Here is a 12,369-nt window from a genome sequence, read left to right on the forward strand (position 1 = left end):
ATATTATTATTTATAACAAAAATCATATTTTATATTTTTGTATTGTTAAAGATTTTTTTTTGGATATTTTAATTCGGTTGATTTATTTAGTCTCAATTTTTTTTAACTTTACAAATTTTACCATGGAGACTATTTTAAATAAGTTTTACTATTATTATAATATTTTAATAATTGTGAACTCTTTTTGATATTGGCAAACTAGAAATTTTAATCTTATTATTTATTTAATTTTTTCGGATATGAAGTTATCATTCTTGCAGTAGCATATTGAAAAATATTTTCATTTTTGCAAGGATAATTTTATATTGAAAATAAATAATTAAATAATATGATCAAAGTTTATAATTTGCCAATAGTTAAGAGGGGACATGATTATTGAAATATTATAACAATAGTATACATTATTAAACTAATCACAATGGTAAAATTTATAAAAATAAAAATTTCCAAACACGCAAATAAATAAATCAACCAAATTAAAATACTGGTAATACTTACATTTTTTTAATATTTTTAATGAAACACAATGTATAAATTAAATGAAAATATTTTTTTCTTATATTAGAAATATTTTTAATCAAATAAAAATATAGATGATAAATCAATAATGTTTTTTTTATTTAGTAGAACTTGCTAAAATAATAATTTTCTAACTAGTAAATAAATAAATCATCCAAAGTAAAATATAGGTTATAATTTCAAATTCCTCAACATTTTTAATAAATGAATATATATAGGTGAGAGATAAATAAAATTCTTAGTCAACAAAAATTAAATAAAGTACTACACCTTAGACATGTCTATTTTACAGTAATGGCTATTTTAATATAATAAATAATATCAAAACTCCCTAACACTAAAAAAATATAGAAGATGATTTTTTTTAACAAATTTAAAGAATCAAGAGAGTTTGAAAATAAAATGTACTATAAAATTAAATAGCATATAGAATAATATTTTTGGTAAGATTTAATTTTTATGAAAATTTTAAATATTAACAATAATAGAAAAAGATTCTATAAAGTGCTCTTTATATGGAATTATTAAATCTTGAGCATTAATCAAATCAAATGGTTGATATCGATAGTTCTCATTTCTCACAAAAGATATTAGTTCTCATTGGATATGCTCCCATATATATATATATATATATATATATATATATATATATATATATATATATATATATATATATATATATATATATATATATATATATATATATATATTGCAAGGTTACAAAAATTTAAAGTAAAAATAAATTATCATGTAGAGGTTGCCCCAAATATTGGGACAATTTTTTTGACTGTGTCTGGGCTGCCGACATATACTACATAATTTCACCATTTCTGTTATAATACATGTGATGTTAGGAAGAACTTTTTTCTTCATTTGCATGTTATCATTGTGCCAAATTATGCCCCCTGGTATGTAGGCTAGTATTCCTCATTTGCTACCATCGGGGAGCTATTGAGGTACACATTCAATACGTTATTGACTTTGTATATGACATATAGGAGGGTGGAAGCGTCCTGACGAGTCTATGAACATGTCGTAATGACATGGGAGCAAGGCATACGGAAGGCCTGAAACTTGTCACAGTCACGCAAACCTGTATTTAATTCCACACGATAGTCTCCATTCGACCTCCTCTCATCGTGGTCTATTGTTTCTTGTACATTGAAATTGTGTCTATGATAGTTAAAAATTATAATCGGCGGTGTGTTAGCTTTGATAGTTTCCTCTTTCATAACTTTCATGCAGCTTTCACTGAATAATTGCCCTGACCGTAACACTACACTCCATTTTTCGTCTCTTATCACGAAAAGTGATCCCAACCTAAAATAGGTTACTCTCACCAATGCGGTTATTGGTAGGTTTCTAATGACTTTAAAGACACCGTTCGTGAATTCCACAAGGTTTGTTGTCATGTGGCCTCATTGGCGTCTTCCGTCAAATGCTCTTGTCCACTTAACCAATGGAATGTTATCCACCCACCTTAATGCACCCGCATTTGACAATCTGATTTCTTCGATGAAGTGTCGAAATGATGGTTGACTTAAAGCATACCCTGCATCCATAACTTTTTTTTCAAAGTATCTTGTCTTTGCTTTTCCGCATGAAGTTTTTTGCAATATGTATAATGCAATAGACAGGGGTAGAAGGAGAATTTTTCCGATTTTGGACATGTCAGTAAAATCATGTCTTACTCTATTAATGCAAAGTCTGTACCCGCTTTACAAGAAAGATGGCATTCAAGAACACATATTTTTTTCCAACTGGTGAATGTTGTAAGAACAAGATTGGTTTTGCATTTGGCCTTAGGTTTTGATGATAATTTTACATGTTATCTAAAGGAACAATTATATACACTAACAATTTTCTTTCTAGTGTGTGGTTGTTGCCTTGTAAGTTCTGACTATAGTAAGAAAGCATGTGACATCATCAGATTCTGAAATTAACACTCTGGAAGAATACTAGTGATGTGTTACAGCATAAGTCATGTTTCTGGAATGCTACTTATGCAACAGTTCAAAGGAATGTTTGTGCAAGAGCTTCTGATCGTGACTTTGTAAGGAAAGCTTTTTAGGCCTTCTAAAGCTTTACTTCTGTGTCCCATGTTCTGAAGATGCTGAAGACGAAGGTTGTGCTGAACAATATCTGAAGATATGAAGACATAGCTTCTGAAGACCAAGTGCTGAAGACTCTGAAGATAAAGGTTCTACTAAACAAGCTCTGAAGACTCAAAGACTTAGGTTTAAAGATTCAAGTTCTGATCATCTACAACATGCTTCAATCAACATACAATCAGAAGTCTCTGAAGACTTAGAAGATGAATGAGGGCTTACGTGTGATGGTGAGCATAAAAGTAATAACTAAAATGTGACATCTACTCTTATAGGGTGGCATAAGAACAATCCAACGTGTACTTGTTATCTACCATTCCCACCATGACCGTTGGGGACTTTACAACTGCACTTTTTATTTCCTATTCTACCCTTTAATGAATCTATCATTCTCATTAAAGGAAGCCATTGGAAGAATTTGAAATCAACGATTCTGTTCTACAAAATTACACCAAAGCGATGCACAAACTCTGTTAGAAAAAATATTTATATAGTTTTGTATTTTTAGCAAGGAGCTTTTGTTCGTATCTTACTTATCAACACTTTTATGTTGTTGTACTTAAACATTGTGTAATATGCTTATTAGAAGCATCTTTGTAATACACGCATTTAATCAACTTGGTTGATTGTTTCCTTGGGGGACTAGGTGCCAGTTAGAAGCCCTAAGAAAATTGTGGCTGCGGTCATAGTGGTTTCACGATAAGGATCAGTTGAACTTGTTGGGGTTGTTAACAAGGTTGATCGGATCGAAACATGTACTGTTTTATGTTATGTTCATTTTCGAATCGAAACATGTAATCGCGAAAAGATTATGCAATAAAAGTACTTTGAGAAGTAGTCTAAGTCACAAAATATACAAAAAATGGTTATTATCATTTTTGCCCCTGCCAAATAGGCGACTTTTGATTTATTCCCCTGTAAAAAAAAATTGTTGTAAAACTAACCTTGTTAAATGAAGATTCTGGCGTTTTAGACCTTGCCAGGAAATGACACACGCTATTTGTTAAATGAAGATTTTGGCGTTTTAAAATTCATATATGCTGACGTGGAATTACATTTTTTTTATTTTTAATTCCACGTAATATTTATTTTACTTTTTATTTATTTTAATATTATTAACTTATTATTAAAATTCAAAATTTCTAAAAATTATTGTGTCAAGTAGGACTTAAACTCATGACTTTTAACTCCAACCAGTAAGGTCATTACCACTAGGCTACGAGAGTTTACTTGTTAAATTTTCACACAATGTATATATTATTATTTACTTAATTATTAATGGGTTATTTTATTCTAATATCTCTTCTTTAAAATTGTGAATAATTTAAATATACTTCTAATTTTAATAATATATATAATACACTGAAGATATCTTTATATATATATATATATATATATATATATATATATATATATATATATATATATATATATATATATATATATATATAAGTGAAATGAAAATAAATAAATAATTAAATATATTAATTAAAATAATTAAAGAATAAATAAATTTTCAGATATTATTGATTAATGTATTTAATAGTATTTAATAATGTATTCAATGTATTCAATAATATATAATATATTATTGAATAATGTATTTAATAATATTGAATAATGTATTTGTGAGAATAAAATTATATACTTATGAGAATAGATTATAATTTAAATTTATATTAGTTCCGATTTAATTTATATATTACTTAATATTTAATTATTTCAGTTAATTTATATATATATATATATATATATATATATATATATATATATTACTTATTATTTATTTATTTAATTATTTCGTAGATAGTTTTTGTGATGGCCATTTTGATGACAACAACTCTAGCACTTTTTCCTTTTGCTTGTTGAATCAACCAATCAATCTCGTGCTCCCAACCTACAGGATTATGTTGCACCTGTATCCAAGCAAGAACCTCTAACCAGATATTCCGAGTATACAGACAGATAAAGAAAAGATGGTTGATAGATTCCTCGTTCAAGCAGAAGCAACAACTAGTATTATCAATCATACCGAATTTAAATAATCTATCTTTAGTTGAAAGCTTACTTTGACAAGCAAGCCACATGATAAAACAAGCTCGCGGCCTTGCCATATTTCCATACATCAGGTCTCTCCACTTAACTTTTTGATCCCAACACTGTAATGTATAGTAGACATGACTCATATTGAAAAAATTATTATTCATGATGTTCTCCCAATCGTCCATATTCTGGACAGTATCTCTTTGTTTTAAAATTGCCTTCATGATCCATGTGTGATTGGGTTTTATTTGAATCTCCATCAGCTGCTTGTTTTTCAAGTAATATGCTTGAATCCATCGAACACATAGAGAGTCTGTTTTCCCACTTAAGTTCCATAACAATCTCAACTGGTTAGTCTTATTCCACACTTCTATATCAATTATGTTCAGCCCTCCACGACACTTAGGACAACACACTTTTTTCCACGATATCGGGGCTTTCCGGCTACCTTCAAAACCATCTGTCCAAAGGAAATTTCGGCAAATGGCTTCTATTTTATAAATCATATTCTCCGGGAAAGGAAAGCATTGAAGCCAGTAATTTGTAAGTGCAAAAGTCACACTTTTAATAAGCTGCAGCCTCCCTACATATGTCAATAAACGAGCACTCCAATGTTTGATTTTACCTATGATGCGATCAATTAAAGGCATATAACAATGCATAGGCATTTTCTTACTTGCTACAGAGACACCCAGGTATTTGAAGGGTAGCTGCTCCTTTTGAAAATCAGTAGCCTGTACTAGCTCTTCCTGCGCGTCTCTGTCTATTCCAGCATAGAAAATTCTGCATTTCTGCAGATTAACCTTCATACCCGTTGCGTTCGAGAATTTAGTGAAATCATTATCATCATATCAACAAAAATCTTATCACCGCGCGAGAATATTAGCAAATCGTCCACGAAACAAAGATTGGTAATCTTTAACCTTTCACATTTTGGGTGATAGTTGAAGTTACTATCCTTTTGCATTTTGTAAAGGTACCTATTCAAATATTCCATGACAATGACAAAGAGCAAGGGTGATATCGGATCGCCTTGTCGAAGTCCACGCTTAGCCTCCATAATGTTGGTATATTGTCCATTCACATTGAACCTATAAGATACAGAGGAGATGGCACTCATAATCCAATTTGTGAATTTGTTAGGGAAACCAACTTCATTTAGAATACTTTCCAGTGCTATCCATTCGACCGTATCATAAGCTTTTTGAATGTCCATTTGCATGAAGCATCTTGGTGTGCCGCCTTTCCTCTCATAGCCTTTAATCAATTCATAGGTTAGGAGGATATGACTATGAGTATTTTGGCCTTTTACAAAAGCAGCCTGATTCCTTCCAATAATAGCATCCATAACCTGGCTAAATCTGTTGGCAAGTACCTTAGAAATAATCTTATATATACCAGATACATTCATTATTCAATGAACCTAAAAAAGGAATCTTTGCTTATAAATAAGGCCGGAGGGAGTACGCTCTAGATGCAGCCTTATACCTTTCAACCTCCACAAGCTCGTGGTACTTGTCCCACAACCAAGACATCTGAAGCTGTAGTCCCCTATTAAAATCAAACTCTACTAGCACGACATCCTCAGTGACTTGCAGATCCACTACAACCTGAAGTAATAATGTCTTCTGATTAATGACAAGACTAGTAAAGAATCTACAGACAATGGGGAGATGAAATAATGAGGAGACATCATCCAAAGTGATAGTCACTCTCCCCAAATGGAAGATGAAAGAAAGATGTCTCTGAGTGCCACCGCTCAACAAAAGCAGACAGAAGAGAGGCATCAAGCATGGTTAATGAGCAGTCAGCGAACTCCATGAGATGAAAATTAGAAACAATACACCTGATCTGCGTAGGAATCACACTCTAGGGGAAGTTCTTCAACTTCGAACCGTGGGATGTGACCTTCAACATCGGACGCTCATACAAGTAACAAAGTTTAAAAAAAATTATCAATAAACTTTCAACATATCACCGAACCATAATAAATATTTTGCAAATAAAAAAATATAACATATATACTTCTCCATGTCATACTTTGTATGCGACATTGTCAACATACCCTGTGAGCAAATATCGATCACTAGATCCTCCCGGAAAGGCTTTATTCTGTGTGAATAGATGCCTCTGTAGAAGCACGAGTTGTTGCCTATGTATTAGTAGGAGTAGCCTCATCATCGGCAACAGGAATCTGCTCAGCCGACACTTGAACCTCTTCATCAGCAATATGAACTTGCTCAGCCGACACAGGTACCTCCTCAACATCAACATGAACCTGTTCAGCCTTCAACATCAACGAGAACCTGATCAGCGAACACATGTACCTCCTCAATAGCAATAAGAACCTACTTAGTCGACCCAGGTACCTCCATATCAGCAACAAGAATCTTCTCAGCCTGCACAGGTACCTCCATAGCAACAGGTACCTTAATGGTTGGGAAGCCTCTGCCTCAGTAACCCTAGCGACAATTGTCGCTCTATCAGTGGTCCTGCCGGCAATGGTGTTGTCCTTCCCTCTAATCCTCACTGGAAAAAAATATGGAAAACGAAAAAAAAATTAGTGAAAGAAGAAGTTATTGGAAATTTTGAAATTCCAATTTTTTTTTAAAAAATTGAACTGCCGGAAATTTCTGAATTTCCGGTAAGAAGTACTAGAATTTCATAAATTTTTGTGAAATTCTTCCGGAAATTCTAAAATTTCCGATATTCTACTTAATTTTTTCAAAGAATTTTCGGTATGCACGTCAAATTCTCGATATTCTACTTACTTTTTTCGAAGAATTTCTGGTATGCTCGCAAAATTTTCGGCATCACCCAAGAATTTTAAATTTTTTTATCAGTGAATATGAATTTGACAAAATGGTAGAAATTTGAACAAGATTATAATAATTTTTTTATTCGTTTTAGGGGGTGCCTAATTCAAGTTTAAGGTTGGCAAGTTAATTTCTCAAAGAAATGGTGAATGAAAAAACAAAGTACTCTTAAGCCCATATATACTCATTAAAGAATAAGTGTCTATACATGCGCAATCAATACTTCAAACATGTGAAGAAGCTTGGAATATGAAAAGCCAAAGCATAATCACATATTTTCGACCATTTCACAATATATTTTTAATCTAAGAAACTTGCACATGATTCAATATGATTTTCACCATTACTAGGAAGTAAAATCGAACCAATTTGCAATAACACAACATCCGAAGCACGTAGAAAACATTAACTATAAGTAATTAAACATCAACAATTTCTAGTATGTTTCAATTCAATATTGCAATTCATTTGATAATATTCTCTCCGTCCCAAATTATAAGAGAAATTTACTTATTAGTGTATTTGGTTAATATATTTGGTCTATATACACCAAATACATTAATTATTCAATAAATCTAATAAATGAATTTCTCTTATAATTTAGGACGGACGGAATATTATAAACACCTTTCAAATTACTACATCCCATAATTAAGCCTTGGCTTTACAGAGGATGGGCTATCAATATGATAGGGAAGAATTATATTTTTCTCTTTCAAGAGACTCGCTATTATCATTAGGAGCCGCCTTATGAGTTTGAAGCTTATTCATTATTTGGAGGTCAGAAGTGGAGTCGCCATGTTGCTCCTTGTATCCAATAAAATGTGTGACAATTAATCCAATTTAAATCTTATCTTGGTGGAAATTTCTAGCATAGATGAAGGTGTACTTTCAACTCGTCCTAGTCGAAATAAATAACCCCTAGCATTCTTACTTGTGTCATCTGTGTTGGACTTTCTCGTATCATTACACCATCAACTCGTTCTATGTCTTTTTAAGTAGACAACGAAACTACTTTGGATGGGCTGCTGGGCTGGCCTTTGAGAAGTAGTAATTATGTTAGTTGTAATTCAAATTCAACATTATAGGTGTATTTGTATTTCATTTATGTTTGTATTTGGTTTGTATTTGGATTTAGGTGTTAGTATATAAATTCGTAGTTGTGTTGGGTTATCCGTCCTATTTGGAGTGACTCAAATGGATGTGAGTTAGTAGCTCATGTGTGTGTAAGCCTTTGTTATTATTCAATAAAGAGAATTATTTTATGCATTCAATGTGTGAGACAAACAAGAAGAAAAATTAGAGATCCTTCATCACTATTATCTTTCCTTCCTTTGATTTTGTTCACAACCTCGATGATCTTCTTGGAAGATCCTTTTACTCTACGACAGGATCATTTTTTCCCTTGGAGATTCATCCCGATTCTTGTATTCCATCTTCTTCCTGTGGTCATATTTCCCGCCGTCCTCCAGGATATATCAGGTGAGCCTCACTTTCTAGATCAATTCTTTGATTGCATCCTTTAAGTATAAACATTCTTCAGTGTTGTGACATGGTTCTTGTGGAAACTAAATAACCTTCTTTTGTCTATCCTAGCTGATTCCCTCAATGATTAAGGGTTTCTTATCCCGGTTTCCTTGAGGTCGATATTAACACATTCTGGAATATCTTCTCTCTTGATGAGTTTAGAGGAGTTTTGGATGATAGTCTTATGTAAGGCCCCCGGTCTCCGTCTTTCCAAAAGAGGTTGTAGTCTCTCTCTATTTCTAGGCAATTTTCAAGGTTTTCCTACTCTTGAACTTTCTCTACCTTATTGACTAGGAGGTCTTCTTCAAAGTTGATATAGGATTGGGCACTAGTTAAGAGATCATTTAGGCATTGACTTATTTTAGTCCTAGCTTCTCACTAAACTTTCATTTTGCAATCAATCCCTTTTTAAATATCCAACACTTCAAATTGTCATTCGTCCCTCTGACTCATGACACTACCTTAGTAAACCGATCTATGTATTCAAGTAGGGTTTCTTTCTTCTTTTGTTGGATGCTACTAAGTAAGGTTATTGTAGTGGGTTTCCGCGTTCGGGCGTGAAATAAGTGCTAAAGGAGTCACAAAGTTCCTTTTAGGAATTTATGCAACCATCAGACAGGGTCTTGAATTCCGTTATATCAGCTCCTTTAATATTTAGCGTAAGTAGCTTGCATATCAGATCTCCACAAACATGGTTGTAGTCAAACTTGGTTCCTACTGTCTCATTCGAATCTCTCGTGCCATTATACATATCCAACTTTAGAGGTTTCTCAAGATACTTTGAGATTTTAATGACTAAGGACATTCATAGAGAATGGGTTCCTCCCCTAGTCAAGAACTTGTACAAAATTCGTTAGTGGTGTGATGGAAACCAATGGGGATGGTGATCCCCCAATGGCGTTTGAGTGCCACTTGTTCCTTAGGAATCATGAGGAGGAGCTGTTGTTTTGAAACTTGATATAATATGGTGATTTAGGGGGGCCCATGTGTGGGGAAATAGTATTGAAAGGATCGGTTCTGGGGAAACTCTCTAGTTTCCAGGTGAAGTTATTTCGTGTATGGAGTAGGCCCTGGGAGGAGTGTATTGTAGATTTTATTCGATTCATAGTAGTCTCTTTGGCCAAGAAGTGTTAATTATGTTATTGTACAAGGTTTTAAATATTATTGAGCAAATCGTCCGCTCCTTGCATACTTTAGCCGGATAGCAATTGTTGGTGATTTTGAAGCATCTCTTGTATGGGGATCATGGTTGTGCATGAAGTTTGTTATGAAAATATAAAGTTCAATTCACCCCAAGGAATTTGATGTGTGGGGACAAATACTAATGACAAACAAAATAAATGGCCTTCAATTATAGTAACCAATAAGACAATGAGTTAATTTAGCAGAAGAAGATAAAAGAAGGCGAGAAACATGATCTACGTGTGGGGAAGAAAGCAGCTCTCTAATTCATTATACTCTCAAAGCTATTGCAAGCGACTAAAAATAAGTTACAAGAAAATAACCTTCAAAGTTCCCAAGAAAACCCTATTTTTGGTACCCAAGTGTTTCCCAATCTCTTCAACTCTCAATATAGTAATCATACAAATTCAATGTGTTTAGAAGTATTGTCTGATCCTTCTAGATAACTCTAAAGGTTTCCCTAAACCCTAAATCCTTATTTCTCCCTTTATCTCTAAAGTTCTAAAATTGTCACACTTACAATAACAGAAGAGATACATATTTTTAATTGCGTAAACTCAATAAACAAAGCCCAAAACAAAAGCCATTAGCAAAGGGATCCATGAACCGAAAAGTTCCAATACACGCGAACTGAGAAAACTGGCTAAAAGATTAAAAAAAACTCGAACAATATACAGACCGATTCACACAACTGTCGTCGAACTCGCCGCGCCACCGTACAGACATTGCCGACCGACTGCCCACCGCCGTATGGAATCACTTGTCTGCTATTGCTGAACTCTGCGACCCTCCACTGTCGCTCGAATTCTTGCCGCCACAACCGTATTTCTTCGCTACCAGAGCTCTGGCACCACTGTATTTGATTTTTTCCCGATTTCAAACCTGTGACTTTTAGAAAGACTTTCTAAAATTTACGATTTCTAGTTTATGCAATCTTCAAATATGTTTTCTTTCTCTTCATCACTTAAGGTTTTAAGGCATACTTCAACAAAGTTTCTTTGAGGTCTGGCCTTGAATTAGTTGTTGGGAAGACTGAAAGGTAGGGAGTACTTGGAACATTCTTTGGCCGATCGTCAGAGGAACTAGATTAATAAAAGTACGAGCAAAAGGAGAAAACCATGACCCACATACGTCGCTAGGAATAGAAAACGAGATAGGAATGAGATCTTCTGGTACGACGGTGAGTGCTTCTGGCAATACGAAGCGGGGGAACCTGCAAAGTTAACACTTTAACGCACAAGCCAGTGAAATATTTGAAAAGTTGTTTATAGTGAATGAAAGAGATACCTGAAACTGATGCATTATACATATCATCGTTCCATTAGCTTTGATAGTGCATTACTTGTTTGAGGCTGAAATCACATCTCTGTGCTTGGCCAAACTCTCAGTTGTTCCTCACTTGCTGCCCACGCCTTCCGCATTGTGCCCAAAATTGAGAATTTGTATGTGGATCTCACGAACGGCCCGAAACACATAATATAAGTGAGTGAATTAATAGAAAAAATAGGTATTTAAAAAATATGTATATTAATAAAAGCAATGAAAAATAAGTTTTTTCTCCAACAATGCGAAGTTATTCAATTAAATTACTTTCAAAAGAAGTTAAACAACCCCCAAACTACTAGTTCCCTCATTCAAGTAATTAGTTTGGTGCCATTTTTAAAACATCAGTTTGGTGCTTTTAATTTATCCCAAATTCCAATAGCACACAATTTATCTGGTCTTTTTTACAGCTTTACTGCGCGCTTACAAATATTCAGGTAACTTTTACAAATATCCAGTCTGTTGATTGTTGGTTGTGTTAATTTCTTGTTTAACAATTCATTCATTTTGTGTAGCATGCATGGTACTTCCCAATTACAAAACCACTATTGCTCTTACAAACTCTTGTTTTTGGCTTCAATTCTGGTTCAATAATCCTCTTGTCTTGTCGTTTTCCCCTTTTCATATTTAGTCCCATTAATAATTTTGTTCCAACTGTTTTCATGTACGTTCCGGACGCTGAATGACTGTTATGTATGTAAATTATAAAAGTGGTGGGTGTGTGTGTGATGAATCAATAAATTAACGAAATAGTTCACATGCTTTGTATAAATTATGTGAGAATCAAAGTGAATCTGAGTTCTATGATTTATCTGCCATTTTTGGTTTGTCTTTGAGACATTATTGTGCTC

General features: G+C 33.3%; 1 protein-coding gene across 1 annotated transcript; it reads right to left on the reverse strand.

The window, feature by feature from the left end:
- Window positions 1–4,414: 4,414 nt before the first annotated feature.
- Window positions 4,415–5,479, reverse strand: LOC131658115 (uncharacterized). Its single transcript, XM_058927449.1, has one exon. It carries the CDS (start codon window positions 5,477–5,479, stop codon window positions 4,415–4,417), a length of 1,065 nt encoding a protein of 354 aa, XP_058783432.1.
- Window positions 5,480–12,369: the final 6,890 nt, after the last annotated feature.

Source organism: Vicia villosa, linkage group LG3 (assembly GCF_029867415.1).
Source record: "Vicia villosa cultivar HV-30 ecotype Madison, WI linkage group LG3, Vvil1.0, whole genome shotgun sequence".
NCBI lineage: Eukaryota > Viridiplantae > Streptophyta > Magnoliopsida > Fabales > Fabaceae > Vicia > Vicia villosa.

What these genes read in the sequence shown, in the direction of transcription:
- LOC131658115 (XM_058927449.1), bottom strand. Translation starts at nt 5,479, where the DNA reads ATGAAGGTTAATCTGCAGAAATGCAGAATTTTCTATGCTGGAATAGAC.